General features: G+C 36.0%; 1 protein-coding gene across 5 annotated transcripts in view; it reads right to left on the bottom strand.

Annotated features, from left to right (window-relative positions):
- Window positions 1-1,817: 1,817 nt before the first annotated feature.
- ERBB4 (erb-b2 receptor tyrosine kinase 4) overlaps window positions 1,818-18,699 on the bottom strand; it is a 1,119,996-nt gene continuing 1,103,114 nt past the window's right edge. For 3 of the 5 annotated variants that reach the window (XM_066346729.1, XM_066346726.1, XM_066346727.1), the window contains exons 26-28: window positions 14,511-14,558; window positions 13,419-13,716; window positions 1,818-10,032 (exon numbers count right to left, since the gene is read on the bottom strand). In XM_066346729.1, coding sequence (XP_066202826.1) covers window positions 9,587-10,032; window positions 13,419-13,716; window positions 14,511-14,558 — 792 coding nt within the window. In that variant the 3' untranslated portion in view covers window positions 1,818-9,586. The remainder of the gene's footprint in view (window positions 10,033-13,418; window positions 13,717-14,510; window positions 14,559-18,699) is intronic. The other 2 variants (XM_066346728.1, XM_066346730.1) reach the window with 1 other exon arrangement.

The raw sequence follows: 18,699 nt of genomic DNA on the forward strand, positions 1-18,699 counted from the left end.
GTTATACATACAATTGTGAATTGAGGAATTTTAATGCTTAAAGCAGAATAGTTTAAGTCTGAAATTTTCATGTTCATTTTAGATTTTAACCTTGTATTCTATTGTATCTACTGCTTCTTTATATGTTTTTCCCTCTTACCATTATTACTCTAATTAAAGTCTTAATATTGGTTTATGATCAGATTTTACGCTGTATTTCAGAAGTTGTTTCCTGTGGTCAAATATCATGTCATAAACCTTAGAATATTTATCAACTTATTTGTAAATTACTTCCCATAAGGTTTGAATTTTGTTTTCATTACTGTATGTAAAACATTGCTAGAGATCAGTATAGTTACATGTCATAATCTCTTAGATATGTAGAGGACAAGTGGTTCCTTTATAAAACAGGTTTTCAGGACCCTGAGAAAGGAACACAACCTGTACACTCTCCACATAAGTATTTAAAAGATCTTTTCACTTGTGATTATGCGGCATTTTTCTTTCTTGAATGAAATAAAAAAAAAACCCAAACAACCCTGATCTATCATAAAGGAGCTGCTTTGGAGTCATTTGAGGAGGTGATGTCTTCAGTTATACCAGAGGAATTTGTGTCCAGGGCCTTAATGAAGCTCACTGGTGATTTTGAATTAAGGCGGTGTGTTAGAAGAAAGTACTCTCCTGTCAGAATGTGACTTCTCCCTCTTTAGCGGAGGGAGAAGTGTTAACTAATTAAGGAGGACATACATTTGTTCCTCAGAAGATGAAGCTTTGAGGGCGAGTGCCACCACTTAGTAATGGTCACATGACTAGATTTGTCTTACTTTTCTTATCTGGATGACCAGGACTTATTCCAATAAAAAGTGTGTATTGAGCCAAATGAACCAACAAATGCAGAAGTTTATACATGGTAAAGCATATGCAATTAGTGACAGATATCACTGTGAGCACTATGAAATGACTATGTTCTCAAAGAAATGGGTCTAAACATCTAAGGGAGGGAATGTGTGCATGTCCTTACAAATAGCAGGAGGTACAGTCAACAGGATCTTTCCAGACCCGTGACTGAATACATTTAAGAGAACTTACTTTCCAGTACATTGCTAAACGATGTTGCCTATCCATTGACTCAGTTGACATCATATATGTTCAAATAACCATAATAGTTTCAAAGAGTAATAGAATCTCAATTGAGACGCTACTGGTTACTAAAATCTTAAAATTCTTACAATTTGGAGGCATGAAGGCATCAGAAAAAATACTTAAAATAGGAAAATTAGAATAAGACAGTGTTGAGAGATCTTATTCATGTCAACAGTGTCTCTGAAATCATTTTCGTGGCCTTGTCTTAAGTCACCAGTCACTTCAAGCATGGTACTAACATTTGAAATTCTTTGTAACAAAGAATGGCCAGAATTTTCATAGACTGCAATAAGGGCATAAAATTTTAAAAAAAAAATATTAATGGTTTCTAGGTATAACCTGCCAATGTTTTTTTTTTTTTAATTTTCAAAGAAACAAACAAGCACAATTAATTAAGCATAGTTTGCACTCATGATTAAGTCTGTGCACATCAACAGGCATATGCACTAGGTGGTAAAAACATATGGAATGTATCACATCTCAAACAACCAAAGGGTTTCCAGGAATAATTAATGAAATTCATTAATATGGACAAAAGTAAACCCATTGCACATCTTCAGATTATTAAGTCAAGAACAAATTCTCCTTTCCCAAACTGGTTTTACATAGAACAAATTTCTGACACAGAAGAGAAAATTTGTTTCATATTTTATTGAATTTCATTTATATTAAATTAAAAATATATTTCTGACAGATTCATGTAACAAAAAAGCAGAACAGTTTTCAAATTGTTCAGCTGAGATGATTGGTATGGAATGAGGCAAAGCGGGGCGCATTCTATAATTGCCTTGTACAGGTATGATTCTTTCCCAAGAGCCACGAGAAGATCCTTGAGAACTAACTGAAAAGTCTAATTACAGAAATTTAAAATACTGTTTGTCTCTCATTTTCAAATAACAGAAATAGGGGGAAGAAAAAAAAAAGAATGGGGTGAAGGGTTGCAGGAGAAAAAAGAAAAAAGGGAAATTATACTAAAAATATACCTAACATTAAAAAAGTTAGTATGTATTAAGTGCATAATCCTTCATAGATAAAATAGAAAAAAAAATCAAAACAACATTACACAACACACAATCGTCCTATCTTATTTTGTAAGCGAGTGCAGAGGTTGAACACGTCACAATAGTGCTGAACACAGAATCACAGGTAATGTCAAAATGAAAACTGTCAACCCAAAAGAAACAATCACAAGCTGATTACTTATATACAAATCAACCCTAAAGACAATTATGTTCCAAATAAAGATGTCCACAAAAGAAAATCAAAGCAACATTATCCTTATTTACAAATGCAATTAGCCATGTCTTTAACAAGCTATAAAAATACTATTCACATTTTCAAACATACAGTAGTATTTTTTGTTTGTTTATTTCAAAAGGCAGCTATCTTTGAACACTGGGATTTAAATGAAACAGTGATGGCTTACTGAGTAGGTATTTTTGCAGCCCTGTCCTTTGAAGATACTTTACATTAAGAGGGCTTGTTTTCTCTTTATAAGTTAAGAACATAAGGAAATGAATACAAATGTATAAAATACCTTAAGCCTCTGTCATGTTGGTAGTGTCTCCCTTTATTACCTAAACTGATCTTATTCAATTGTTTTGATATGTGTACGAGATGAATGTTTGAGAGAAGTTTTAACATTACATACATTTTTGTGCTATAAATTGTCTCACAGATTGGTCTCATTTTCAGTTGATCTTGTTACACTGGTGCTCAAAAAAGACATGAATAACTGGTCATACCATGTGAAAACGCAGGTTCTACATGCAGCAATGCAAGTCCTTGGCACTCACCACATGAGATGTATGTAGACCCAGCAGCCAGTGAGGTGTGCATTCAAAGTTAGCTGCCCTTGCACAGCTGCTCAGTTTAGTAATCGACCCATTTAACAGCAGTACCAATTTATGCTACATATTTCAAAGTACCTTACTTTAAAAGAACAGCGTACATATCTACACTTAGAAAATAACTTTCGTAGTTGATTACTGGAGTAATCCCAAAAGAGTTCTTGGAGTGCTATGGTGTAGTCCCTTCACTCCCCCCTCCCGGCCCCTGAGAGATCCAGAAATATACAGGAAAACGACTTTCACATTAGGGAAAAAATACAACCCTTCATTAACTGAAAAATCTGGAAATGATATTAAAAAACCAGGTCATGTCAATATATAGGAGGTATGATTTGCTTTCCTTCAAAAGGGCTACAGGCCCGGGCGGGGCACACATTTACACATCAGGGATAAAAATAGCAGTAAAGGCAAAGTGGTTTGGACAAGTTAGACTATTGCCTACAGGTACGAAATTTTGTTTTCGTACAAATTTGTATATTTGTACAAATATAACCACGTCTCATGATATGGGTAAAACTCAGAGCCTTGAAAGAAAAATGACCTTAAAGAGTAAAAGTAGAGAAAGAATGGCAACCTAGTAGACAACACGAATTTTCATTACAGCGAAACTGCACTCATTATATATTTCTTAGATGGATGAATGAACCAATAAAGAATTACAGGTTGTTCTCAAAGCTGAATACCCTTTACCTTTATGATAATAAGACTCTTCATTTGTGAAAAAGAAATACAGCAGCTATAAATATTTGTGATCAAGTATAAAATAAGATAAATAAAGTAAATAAATTAATGTGCTGGCAAAACGAACTTCTCAGTGATATGTAAGGTTTTCACAACAAAATTAAATCTAAGAGCTACTAAAGGCAAGTGCCCATGTGTGAGCTTCAAGATTCAACACAGGGCGGACTCATCTCAAATTCCTACAGAGAAGGATATAGAAGAGGAATCCACTTTCATGGGAAAACGTAATTTTTAATATCATAAAGCTTACTCTGTGCAGTAATTTACTTGAGAAATAATTCAAATAATGTCCAAATTGCTAGGATCTTTTATGGAAAAGTCAGGCATTTGAGAGCAGAGGCTGAGTCATTATTTCACAAAGCAGGGTGTAGGACCTTAGGGGTCTGCTATGGCTTAGAAGAGGTATAGCATCAAGAGGGCCACTCCGAACCGGAGTGGCGGAAAGGTGAAGACAATGGCGGAGGTTGAGCCAACGGGAAAAGAAATAAGGATGGGATTTTCCTCTAAGGTCCAGAGAGTAATGGATGTTTATGTGATTCCTAACAAGATAGTCACTTGTAAAACTGACTGTCAAAGAGAATTTCCCAGGGAAAGCATGTAAATACTCCCATGAAATTGGGGCTTAGAGTCTTTTCAGCTCAGGACTAGTCAAGCTTTTTCTTCTGCCCCAAATTTCACCCGGCCAGAGAGAGGCGAGGCAGCGGTCTGCAAAAGTAACACGGCCTACATTTTTAAACTTTTACATAACCAGGAGGGCTTGAACAGAGTGAACTTGAACATCTACTATTTTATGGGGACTTTTCTGTGAATGAACAGAGCAGAGCATCCCACGGTATTAAAAACCATTTGTTCACACAACTGAAGGTTTTCCTGATCCCAAACAGCGCCCACTACAGATCCACATTTGCAACTGAAGAGAGAACTATTTGCAAAGGCTTCTCTGGGATTAGGAAATTGTGTTAATTCCTCCCAGACATATAAAAACTGGCCTGACTGTAATAGCTCTTATATCAAAGTCTTCACTGATCTTAGTATTTTAAACTTATACCCAGTCTCTCTCTGTGTAATCTTATTCTTTCTTAAGCAAATGGTAATTAAAAGACATCAGTCTGCCTTTATGTGTCTATATGGGTTCAAGGCTGTTCTACAAAACCCATTTACACAGAGAGGCATAGCAGAATTCTCTGCCCACAGCATAGACAGGAGTGAATTTATCTGGGTTTTAAGAACTAGAAGTTTATACACCTGTATTTCTTATTCACCTTACTAAAAATCATCAATCTAGTAACTAGAGTCCAAAATAATAGATATACAGTAGTTTGGAATGCTTGTTCTAGCATTTATTTATCAGAATATGGTTAACTAATTCTTGGTTGGTTTTTGGAAATGGAAGGTTTTTTGGAAAAAGAAAAAATACATCACAAAATAACTGTGCTTTGTTTCTTTACTAAATGGCACCACTCATGTCTTGTCTCTGCATAAGGTAATAGAATATTTCCATTTTCCTGACTTCAGTCTGAAGACCTCTTACTTAAAGTCATAAGCAACATATTTGCTTGTCAAATTCTTCAAGGTGGTTGTAGCCAAAGAAATTTAAAAAATTTCTCTTTACACTTAATACATTTTAAAAAGGTAAAAGAATAAGAGTACAAGAAAAAAATTAACTGTAGTGTTGTAAAGCAAGTTTTCACACGTGGAACCAGCTCTTTCTATGCCTACTTTCAGCTAAACCTAACAAATAACAATTTTAATGGCAAACTTATTGTTTACTCTGCAAAATCCATCCTACACTTTCACAGCCTGCATTTTCTTTTGTTACATTATATTTTGTGATTAATTTTCTAGCTTAATTGATTTAATAATATTAAAATCATTTAATGTCTGATAATCTAACTAAATCTACATCTTACAGCACTATCATGGGTCTGCCCAGTTATATACATGCTCTCATGATCACCTTTTCTATTACCTTATGAACTACATACACTAGTTAAATAAGCAACATTTATAGATGGGTGAATAATTCAAGTTTTGAAATAAAGATTAGATTACTCTAGAAAAACTTGTATTTACATCCTTCCCTGTTGGGCTTAAACAATTTAGTTTGTCTTTTGACTTTTGACACTTCAAGAAGCACATTGATAGCCCCCTGAACTGCATCTAGCAGCAGAACCTCACAGTCATTTTCCAGGTCTGACCTTGGCATTGGGAATATTCCTCATCTTCATGCCATACCCTGCCTTTACCAGCTATTAACACGCATTATAAAACTTCAAAGGATATTATTTCTTTTCTCAAGCTACAGATTTTCGGTCATTCTTTCTGATCAACTAAGAAAGAATCTCATATTTTTTACTTCGTACCTCCTAATTTAAGTATCACATTTTTTTTTATGTTATTTCAAGATTATTACTTGAGAAAGAACTCTCCTCTCAACCTGTGCCGTTAATATTTGGAAAACCAATTGCTGCTCAACAGTCCACACACGTCTGCACAATAGAAGATGCTATTCTATGGTTCTGGGTCTACCCTGATTTAGAGGACAGTTTTCTCACCTAAGAACTACGTCTTTAAAAGAACAGCTTTTTTTCATACCTGAAAATAGGATTCCCCAAGATAGGTATAAACTAGAAAATTTGGTGATTTAAAAAATATAGTCTGTGTAATTTTAATATTACGTTTTCTCAAATTTACTTAATTGATTCTGCATATTTGCACTGATACATTTAGCCTCTAGAATATGCTATTCCAATGCACTTTTCAGCTTTTAATTGGCATTTTAAAAAATCGCTCCACTGGGTTGGATAATTTATTCTTTGGAAAAAATGGGAAAAAACATGTTTTTTCTTCTTCTCATACACTCTGAAATATGTTTTCCTAGGGGGGAAAAATAAAACAAATGAGAAACCCTAGAAAACTGGAATCAAGTATATACTACAGAAATCATTCAAAAGGAATAATAAAGTGGAGTTCTTGTGAAACATTTTGGGTCATTTGGGATCGTATTTGCCTCTATCTCCAGTTATTAGTGGAAGATTACCTGCTGTTCAAGGTCTTGTGTTCTTAGAATGAAGGAGATTACATCACTAAATACATTTTTATTATCTTAACAGTAAGAAATTTATTTTTCTTTCCTTCTTCAAAATAAATGATTGTGCTTTCCACATCCCAATAAAAACATAGGAATATTGTAAATCAGAAGAAAGAAATCAAGTTCCAGTATCCAACAAGGGTGCTGTCAGTGCTGAGTTGGTAGAGATTTATCTAGAAGGGGAGGCTTATGTAATGATGTGAGGTCCCCTTTTCTGGATACTTCTCTGAATGCACGAGAACGCTCTGAGCTGTTAGGCTGTGGTCCTTGAATTAGTCTTGGAAAATTTATGTTTGAACCTTACTAGAAAGGATCTCACAAACCTCCTCCTTGCTTTTCCTCACTTTTATAGCTTACCCCACTTCTCATAACTTAGGACCAAACCAATTCCAATGCCTCCAAGGTCCTTGGCCAAAGACCAACATCAATTGTTGATTTAATGGTCAACTTAGAATTCAGACAGGTCAACAAGCCTTCTAAACCAGTTTGTGCTTAGATGACAGGTTTGAAATTATCCTGTTAGTCAACTTCAGTAACTTGTAGGATTGTTAATTCATGTCCCAAATGAGTTCAATGGGGATCTTTTAACTAACAGCTGATTTTATAAAGTCTACTCACAAAATGTTCATGCAATTTGATTCTTTGAACTTATAAAGGAATTCAAGTGTCATTCTAAATAAATCTAGACTAAAAATTTTAAGTTAGGAATAATACTACACTTATCTGGGTTTTTCCCACCCAACACAGTGCTTTTAGTAGATTCTAAATAAATATCAGTGGAAAAAAATAAATTGAAAGTATGAATGCATTTACTTTGGCAAAATAAACAGAAACTTAGATTTCTTTGTATTTTTTTTCCCTCTAAACTGTTTTACCATTGGTGATTTTCAGCCTAATTGCTTTCTTTTAGGTGATTGACTCAAATTGATTCCCATATGTTAACATTAGAAAAAATATTTTTTTAAAAAGTCCAAATGACTTGGGGGAGATTTTTCTAGAAAAGAGAGACTTATATCTTATTACTAACCTGAGGTTTCCTTTTTTTGGGAGACTCATTCTTACCATTTGTCCCCATCGTTCATCTTAACTCAGCAGGTATTCTTTTAAAACAATACATACTAAAGATGGTTCTAGAACTAGGATACTCTGAAGATAAAGAGTTATTATACATAGTATAAAAAGATTAGTATGTTGGATATTAAAATAATTACATGAGAAAATTTTTCACGTTTATTTACAACTTTTGACCCAAGGATGTATCTATAAGCTGTGGATGTTTGTGTATTTCTTTTTATTATACCAACTTATGTGCAAAGAGTTACCTTCTACTTAATATAAATATAGATAGAGCCTCATACTAGAAATTCCATGGAATTTAAGCCAATCCTTACTTGCATTCTTTTTAATATGCAGTGTACAAACAGGACAACTTTCCCTTGCGTAGCAAATGTGACATCACATGTTGATAACATGTTGGCCCTCTTATCATCATCCTGGGATACTCGTTCAAAGTCCTAATTTGCTTGGGATGGTATTTCCACAGTCTTACTTTATCTTAGCACTTTTTTTAAAAAATGTACTTACATTAATTATTTTGCTGGTTGCTTCCATATTGCTTCATTCAAAATCCAAAACACAGTTCAGAAAGAGAACAAATAAAATTATAGTTTAAGTGCAAACTACATTTCTGAGTATCTGCCAGGTAGACATACCCAATCCAGTGTGTTTCTTCCAGTTCAATGGATTCTCCATTGGATCACCCCTGAAAATGTCAGTAGTTTTCATGAACCACACAGAACTGTCTCTTAGTTTCCCTTCTATTTCCTCATCACCAACTGCCTGTCAAGTACTGTCATTTATGGCGGAGAAGAAAAGATTGAAAGATGTAAAGGCATGGGATGGTACATATTCAATAGTGTAAAACACAGAAGTTAGATCTGATGCTATATTTGACTAATACCTTGGCCTCCCTTCCTAATTTTAAAGACTGTATATTTAAAATAGGGGCCATTTTACTACATTAAAATCTTCCTTTATAAAATGCTGTCAATTTATAGCAACACATAAGAAGCTTCCATATAAAGAAAATCTTTGCAATTAAAAATTAAAGCTATAAATTGGGGAGAATAACCAAAGCAAAGCAAAACAAAACAAAAAAATCCTCCCAACATAACTACTAGTTATAATTTTGAATTAGATAAAAAAAAAATATTATGAAAGCTGAGTTAGCCATTCTTGCTTGTCAGGACAGAAACTGCTGGAGAAAGAAATTGGCTTCTCAACCTCAGTTACTATCACATGCTATAGATAAGATCATCCTTCTATTTATTCTAGTGGAAAGTGTATTAGGACTTCCAGGGACGTTGAAACTGTACACATCAGTCCCTGTAGCTAGGAACAGATAGCGGGGGTCTTTCATGAACTCTACATTTCATACAATGAGAAAGAATTTTAAAAAAAGAAACAAAGTGGAGAACTAGATTGACAGCAGGCAGTATTGCCTTGTATTTGCTGGTTCTCTCTAGCTGTTCCTGTCTCCTGACCAACCCATGCAGAGAAATGAAGAAACAGTGTGGTTTTCCCTGTCTTTCTCTTTCAGTTCTTCCTCCTAAGGTTCAAGTTAGATAAGCACGTAACTATCATTGCATCTCTATAGCTTCCCACCCCGGGAAGTTTCAGAACTACTGGCCTTGGGAATAGAAGGAAGACCAAAAGAGAAAGAAAGGTGGCAGGGACATTGGAGCGGGCATGTCTTTCCACCTTCAAACCACGGTTGTTGAGTTTACACCACAGTGTTTCGGTGTCTGTAGGGTGGAGGAGGCAGCACAGTGCCCGGTTTCAGCGAAAACTCAGAGAGGTATTCCGGATTCTCCGCCACAATGGGCCGGATCCGTCCGTTTTGTTTATAAAAATATTTTGTGCTGTACTCCTGAAGGTAGTCTGGGTGCTGAAGAGTGCTTCGCGGTGGCAGGCTGTGGTTCCAGTAGTCGGGGTTGTCGAATGCTTTCTTGGCCTTCTCTGGCACAGAGAGGACGTTGTTCTTCAGGTACTCGGCCTTCCCCAAGGCGTTGGCAAACGTGTTGAGGTACAGGGGCTCGTTCACATACTCATCCTCGGCCTTGGGTGGAACAGTGGAAGCATTGTGATATTCGGGATTATCCAAAGCTTGAAGGTCTCCGTTTTTTCTCCGAGAAACAAAAGGGTTCTCCTCTACAGGATTCAGGTATTCTAACAGAATACAGAAATAGCAGTTAACGTTTACTTTGGGGAAAATGGTAATCAGAACAAGGTTATATAGAATGGTTAGCTTCTTTGTTCAGAACAATGAAGCCTTGAATTCTCATTAAAAAAAAACAAACTGGCCTTGGCCGGCTGGCTCAGTGGTAGAGCGTCGGCCTGGCGTGCAGAGGTCCCGGGTTCCGATTCCCGGCCAGGGCACACAGGAGAGGCACCCATCTGTCTCTCCACCCCTCCCCCTCTACTTCCTCTCTGTCTCTCTCTTCCCCTCCCGCAGCCAGGGCTCCATTGGAGCAGCGTTTGCCGGGGTTCTGAGGATGACTCTGTGGCCTCTGCCTCATGCGCTAGAATGGCTCTGATTGCGGCAGAACAACGCCCCAAGATGGGCAGAGCATCGCCCCCTGATGGGCGTGCCCGGTGGATCCCGGTTGGGCACATGCGGGAGTCTGTCTGACTGCCTCCCCGTTTCCAACTTCAGAAAAATACAAAAAAATAAAAAAAAATAATAATTATTTAAAAACAAGTAGAACAATTTCCAATAGCTAATAATCACAGAATAGCAAACTGTAATTATAAATCATATGACATATCACTATTTTGTAGGTTGAAATGGTCATATAGTGGTTATTTTGTATAATTCAATCTAATAAATTGATCTAAAATAGGTACTGGCTCAGAATTTTTAATAATGCCACTAATTAATGTTGTTCACCTCAAGTTAAACTTCACTCATCTAATATGACTTTATACAGACCTATATCCAAATATATAGTAGACCATATTTTTGCCCTGTCTTTTAGTACATACACAAAAATTTCATTTTAGCTCTTCCTTTTTTGTTGAGATGTCACCATTCTGAAATAAACTTTCTATCCCCTAAACTTAGCCTGTAGAGAGAAAAATCTCATCGACTCAGAGTTATTTGTCCTTGGATATAGTCTACTGGATATAGTGAAGGGTTTAGCATCCAGTGCAAGTTAAAAGATGGTCATGAATATCTATTGTATAAATGAATTGTAGTTCAATCATCTACAAGGCTCTATCATTTCATCCTTGCATCAATCCTGTGAAAAAGGATGTGCAAGCTGTATTTTTCCAGCTGTATAGACAGAAAACTGAGATTAAATAATGTATGAAGGATACCATTAGCAATGAACTAGAATTCAGAACTAACTCTTTCTGAGCAATCATCTCATTCTACCACATCGTTTTCATTTTTGCCCCTACAGGAGGAGGGTGAACTTTACCCTTGATAAATGCATCAATTTGAAAGGTGCTCAAAGCTACTGTCACTTTAAGAAAAACATATGAATAAACTTATAAGGGAACCAGAATGGTTTTTTATTACAGGATTCCTGAACTTCTGAATGGAAAGTATAGGAAAGTCTCTACTAAAATGCTCTATTCCTGAGAACTAAGCTAGAGTGGAATACCCTCTGTAGAAACTTGGTCTCTTGGTATTCAGAGGCAAAATCTGGGGATGACCTACAGAGAGTCTATATGGCTGATCTGCTTTTCTCTTTGAAGGTTTATTTACATTTTTGCAATGTAATGTATTTATTATCCTAATGCAAACCTGGGTAGTCATACAGTTACGGACAGAGAAGTAACTCTATGGTTGAGCTGATACTCTCCCCAGAGAATATTCTAATTTCAGGGGGATCTGGCAAATCTTCTGAAAGTTTACATTTGTGTCACTCCAGGGTTACTATAAACTGCATATATTACAACAGAAACATTGTATAAAAGAAATACTTTTATATATCTAGATGTATATATTTTAAAGATTCCAATTTTTTTTTTATATTTAGTGATTTTATAAAGAAAGGAAGGAAGAGAGGGAGAGACAGAGAAACATTGATTTGTTGTTCCCATTGTTTATGCATTCATTGGTTGATTCTTATATGTGCCCTGACTGGGGATTGAACTTGCAACCTTGGCATATTGGAACTGTACTTTAACCAACTAATCTACCTGGCCAGAGCCTAGATGTATATATTTTAATATGCTATTTATAATAAGGTTTTAAGAATCCCTAAATTGCATATTATAAAAGAGAATACAACCATATATTACAGGACACAATGGGCTCTCAAACAGAGTCTTAACATATTGTTTACTGTTGACACTTAAGATGATGAGACACCATCATCAGTTTTTAACAACAATCATCCATCTTCTCTTTTTTGTGATGCTGTTAATTTAGAAAGACAGAAGTTTCCTTAAAATAGAAATTTTACTTGATTTAGGTGTTTAATATTTCTACCACTAACTTTTTATAGTAGTACCTTCTTATCCATGGGAAAAGCCTTCCAAGACCCCTGTGGATGCTTGAAAGTATGCAGAGTACAGAACTCCATATATACTGCTTTTTTCCTTATATATACATACTTTTCCATTAAAGAGAGCATTTGATAGCTTTCTAAGGTATCCAAATGGCCAGCATCATTATTCTTACACTTTGGAGATAGAATTAAGTAAAATAAGGATTATTGAACACAGCACTGTGATACAGCCATAGCTGATCTGATAACCTAGGTGGCTCCTAAGTGACTAATGAGAAGGCAGTGTATACCGCATGGAAACATATCCTGGATTGGACAGAGCAGGGTGACATGAGATTTCTTCACGCTACTCAGAATAGCACACATTTTAAAACTTATAAATTGTTTACCAAAATTTTCCACTTAATATTTTTAGACTGCAGTCCACCATGGGTAACTAAAACCATGGAGAAAAAAAAAAAAACAGATTAGAGGAAATTACTGTAATGTTCTTGCAGTCCTTTATAGAACTACAAACTATGAATATTTTCAAGATGTGATTGTATACACATAAGTATATACAGGGTTAGAACTTTAATTTTTGAAATACTATTAAAGAAATAATAGTTTCCTATAATAAACTAGCTCATTTAAATGATATCATTGCAATAAAGCAAACAAATCTTTTATTGGTGCCACTAAAAGCTTCGGACACTTCCCAGTCTTTACAATCTCCACAGTGAAGTCCAATAAAACGATGGTTCTGAAATCTTGTAATATGCTACCGCATTCAAATATTTCAGTAAAGATATGTTTAGGTTAGTGACCTGATCGTGTTAAAAAATACCTGAGGATCTTGTTAAATACCTGGGGATCTTGTTAAAACTCAGACTCCTATCCAGGTGCAGCCAGAGATTCTGGTTTCTAAAATGCCCCTAACTGCTAAAGATGCTGCTGATTCAGACCACAGAGCCTGAATGGCAGCGGCTGAGATCTTTTCTGGGTCACAAATGTTACCTAGTCCAGCGGTTTGGCAATATCCCTTCAATACTTTGCTTACTTTGATGGATGTGAATATAGAATTGCAATCATTTCTGAACATCCTGTTTATACCTTGTTTGGGTTTGTCTCGCATTGGGGTCATGTAACCTTCTTCATCCAGCTCTCCTCGTGGGCTCCGTTCCGGGGCAAACACTGTGGGGTCAGCACTGTACCTCTGGGTGCTGCTATCCTCTTGGACATGGGGTGCCACTGGCTTGCGTAGGGTGCCATTGCAGCAGGAGTCATCAAAAATCTCAGCTGTGGCCCCCTGAGCAACGGGGGCTTCTGGGATGGTACTGGTCGTGGCTCTGTAGGGCACAGGCACCCCCTGGTCGGCAGCAAATCCCCCATCTCGGTACACAAACTGGTTCTGTCAACAGCAGAGACACGTTTGGACAAAAGTTATTGTTAGGAATGTTTGTGAAAAATGAATATGAAGAACCAAAAGGATATGGAAGCTTGCTTTTCAGAGAAAAGTCCGTTTATTTATTTTTTTTTATTGAGCTTATTATCACTACTGGCTAATGGGTTTAAATTAAAAACTAAAAACACCTAAAATTCCAATTTTCTTAAAAATTAAATCACGGAAAACAAGTTGGAACTCGGTATTTTAATTTTACTAAACACCTACCACATGATCAAATAAAACATATTTCACAGTATTTTCCCCACAGTTGCCAATTTTTTATATAAAATTAAGAGAATTTTCATGACATAAAGCAACATCATGAATTATAGACAGTTGTCATTAAGAACAAAAGCTCTGTGATGCCATTTGAGTGGTGACATTTCCTTATCGCAGTCTATTCTGTAGTTACTACAACTTTGAGTCTCCAGGACCTACCCAGAGAATCAATCACCAGGGAGATTCTGACTTTTTAGCATACGACCTATAATCATGGAAGTAAAGATAACCTCCTCACCTAGAAGCACATCTTATGAGCCCAGGTAAAACTCAAAAGCTACCATTGATGCATGGTATCTCAAGTTTGGATTGTCTACTGAAATAAAATACATCTACAAAGGCAGCTGCAAAATCTACAGCAAATTCCGAACTTACTGTTGGCAAAGGCAAAATGAAATTATGGGGAGACGAGAGAGAGGAAACATGGTAAGCAAAGACCAAAAATCCTAAAAGATGAAGGTTGATTGTGAAATACTTACTCCTGACATGGGGGTGTAGGCGGGAGGAGGGCTGTGTCCAATTTCACTCTAATAGGAAAGAAAAATGGAATGATGGATATAATAAGAAGTAATATGAATGGGGGAAAAAAAGAAAGAAAAGGAAAAGCTACATGAGTCGTATGAACCAGAGAGGAAACCATGCACAACAGTGAAGTTTGCTAAATGGTAAAATTTTATGCACTCTGACTACAATTGAGTTTATTTATGTGTCTTGAGGAGATTAAATATTTTAATTCAATCCCTGGAAAGAAAATTATATAAAAAAAGTAAAAATTTTAAATAGATTAAAAATTAAGTATATAAGGAATATTCCTTGAAGAAAGGGGAGAACAGTAAATGATTAACTGTAACTATAAACAAGGAACAGTTTCTTTGTTGATATTAAATGACTGAAATAGCCACATACCATAGCATTAACTTTTCTTTTATAAGGCACTTATCTAGAAGGACATATAAGTGAATTTAAATTTGCCTGGAATAACTTTTTTCTATAAAGTGACAACAAGGGGTAACTAAAATAAACCTCTTAGCATCATCTTGAAACATCTATGAAATATAGCTAAATATTATTATTCTACATTAATATTCTTATAGTGCAGAGAATCATAAACCAATCTAAGAAAAATGTGGTCTCATAGAGATGAAATGTTTAATTTGAATTAAAAGCAACTGGATAGAACAATTTCTTTAATTAACTTAGTCTGTTGGACTAATCAATGGACAAGTTCTAAACATCTGAGTTCCGAACAGGAGTTTACATTTTAATTTTCCCCATAGCTGAGTCACTTACATGATGGCATAGGAAATACTTATGCTTTTCTTTCTCTGATAACTTAACAACACATTGAAGGTTCTGACACGGAAAGTCAGAGGTATAGTTGAAATGCAATGCATAGGAGGTGATATTGTACATTAAATAGACAGATTGTCTTAGGATTCATTAGAAGCTCTAAGCTCCAGTCCCAAATACAAGTGATGTAGTCAGTCATGAAACACCTCAGACCCTCATTTGCATTCCTGGTCTCTCTATTCTTAGTGTGGACAAAGTAAGTTCATGTTTATAAATGAACTTTGTAGGGTCTGCACAAATGTAGAAAATATATAAAATTTAAATATTCACATGTGCTAAATCAGATTTTTAAAGTCAAGCAGTTAAAATGCCGAAGCTACTCATCAAAGATGCACTTAAAAACATTTATCTGTTCTTCATAGTCCCTTAAATATAGATATATTTTGCTATCTTTTAGAAAGGCATAAAATCAAATAACTGTTTATATAATTTGAGAAATAAATTTTCTATATAGTGTGGTAATATAACATATAGAGGAATAGTACAAGGAATATGACAATTGCCTGGTGGAACCCTATTATTTTACAAACCCTGATTTTCCCCTATCATTAAACTTTATTATTTAGTAAGTATTTAACAAGTATTTATTAATTCTCTACAATGAAAACACAGGAACTGTGGTAGATGCTGGAGGTATTATGAGGCACCAAGGGAGACATGGTCACTGGCAGTTTGCAGTTTACCCGGTACTATCAACATAACCAGAGATGATTAGAAGAAAAGGCAAGAAGGTAATGAGGTTGGAATGAATTTATTTTAATTCTGTGATTCTATATTAGAAGATAAAGTATAACAAAATTTTAGGATTAGTAATTATCAGTGTTCCTGTGACCTCTTACTTTGCAAGAGTCGCTGTTCTAGAAAAGGTTTGGCTGGAATCACAGCCCAGGAAACAGCCCTTTGATGGCTGCACATTTCACATTTCATAAAGGAAATGTGTAATGATCAAAGGAACAACTCACAAGTAATTCTTCACCAGGAAATACTTTATTATCTATATTCATTATCTGGGCTAGACGGGCTTCAGTGGTAAAGGCGTTGTATTAAAAATAGCTAGACCACTGGCAGGTGGTGTGCTCCCAGACAGGAAGTGAGCGCTGCCATATTAGAATGCATCCGCTGTCCCTGCTTTGACAAGTCTTCCTGTCAGCCACCTGCCAGCTCCAGCCCATGGACCGCCAGATACCATCACAGAAATAGGAGCGTCTTCATGCTTTTTCTAGTTTAAAATGCCTTTTTTCTAGCATTAAAATATAAAAAAAAAAAACAAAACGCTAAGCTAAGCCCCTTTCGCATTCATCATTTTATAGGGTTACTGAACTCCTTTTATATTGCTGTTTCCATGTGTGTTTTTTTCCCATTTTCCCCCCTGTTTTCCATGATAAAAAGCACCTCATTCATTTCCCCCTGGAAGGGCAATGCAGCTACAAGGGAACATCTGTGAGGCCAATTAGCTGGGCTGGGAATGTGATATAATTGTTTAAATATATTTAAATTACATGTTAATCACTATGTCATAATTTATAGGCTTTGAAAATAACTTTTTGTACTTGATAGCAGAGCCAGATTTTACTTGTTTTTGCTGTTTTTAGTTCACAAGCAGCTCTTCTCATTGCGGGCCGCCCCTGCCTCCCCCGCCCCCTGTTCTCCCGCACTTTAAGAGCTGAACTTTAATAATGGAAAGAATGACAGCTGCAAGTAAATTAGTTGGGTAAAAATTAAGATCCTCACAAGCAGAACGAGCTGGAGTGACCTGAACGTTCACAGCAGAACAAAGCGGTGCTCTCAGCTAAAAGGCTTTTGTTTTTCCATTGTGCCACTTTCTGCTGTCCATCAAAGCCCAGCTTTGCGGATCCTCAGGAAGCAGCACCGGGTGCATCTGTTCAATTAGCTGCTGAGGGGATTTACTGTCAGCAGGACGGAGGCAGAGGGAGGTGGGTTATAAACTGGCAGGTGGTAGGGAGGGTTTTTTTTTTCCTTGGTGGGGGGATTTGTAAGGGTGATTGAGAGAGTCAAGTTTAATTTTGTTGACATATCACTGGGACATTGTATGATTAACTTGGACTCTAGTGCCAGAGGTTATAGAAAAGGCAAATGTCAGGAAATACATCAAATACAGTGTTAAAAGCACTTTTTATACACATTATGTCCTAAAATTTACTTTTTAGTTGAGTGAGAAAGATTTGAACTTTTGTCTTATTACATGTACTGTGTTTCCCATATTAACTGTTTTAATTAAAATATTGTATTATTTAATGTTGTTCCTGGGAAATTTTAAATTGTTAACCAGATGAACTATGTCCTATGATTTCTTTTTTCTTTTTTTTTTAAATCATACAGGTCTATTTCTTGGGAAATAAACAAAAATGCAAGCTTACTCCCTGACTTCTATCTAAAACTACAGATGTTCTTAATAGGAGATAGTTGTTTTTTCTCTTCAGATAATTGTTACTATCGATATTAACCACAAGATTAAAATTTCTAGGGCCAAGAAACACTACAACTCCTTTTAAATAAAATAGAATGTGTTTCTGTAAGTTATTTCTAAACTATCAGCACTAATTTATCACCTAGGCACTAACACATAATATCTGATAAGGGCCCTCAAAGTTTTATCCTCCCTGACATATATTTATAACACGCTGATGGGCATTTTTACATTTTTATAGGTCAAGTAACTGGTAGATAAGATGCTGTTTGAATTCTGTATTATCCCTGATGCATACTCTATCTCTTTCATGACTGAGTTCAACATACCACTGTTTGAGACATCTCGATTTAGAACCTTCATTCCTTCATTTTTCATACAATGAAACAGAAAGGAAACAAGCAAAATATGTCCATATGCCAAATGCCACTAGGACTGAGGTAAGCCTATTGAATCTAGGCAGCTGGCTTAAACACACACACACACACACACGCACGCACGCACGCACGCGCACACACACACATTACTATAGAAGCACACATATATTACTCATAATGTATTTTATTTATTTACTTAACTTTCTTTTTTTTTTACTTTTTTGTGACAGAGACAGAGAGTGGGACAGACAGACAGGAAGGGAGAGAGATGAGAAGCATCAATTCTTTGTTGTAGCAGCTTAGTTGTTCATTGACTGCTTTCTCATATGTGCCTTGACTGGGAGGCTACAGCAGAGCCAGAGATCCCTTGCTCAAGCCAATGACCTTGGGCTCAAGCCAGTACCATGGGGTCATGTCTACGATCCCATACTAAAGCTAGCAACCTTGCACTTTAGCTGATGAGCTTGTGCTCAAGCCAGAGACCCCAGGGTTTCCAACCTGGGTCCTCCATGT

The sequence above is a fragment of the Saccopteryx leptura genome, chromosome 7 (assembly GCF_036850995.1).
Source record: "Saccopteryx leptura isolate mSacLep1 chromosome 7, mSacLep1_pri_phased_curated, whole genome shotgun sequence".
Taxonomy (NCBI): Eukaryota; Metazoa; Chordata; class Mammalia; order Chiroptera; family Emballonuridae; genus Saccopteryx; species Saccopteryx leptura.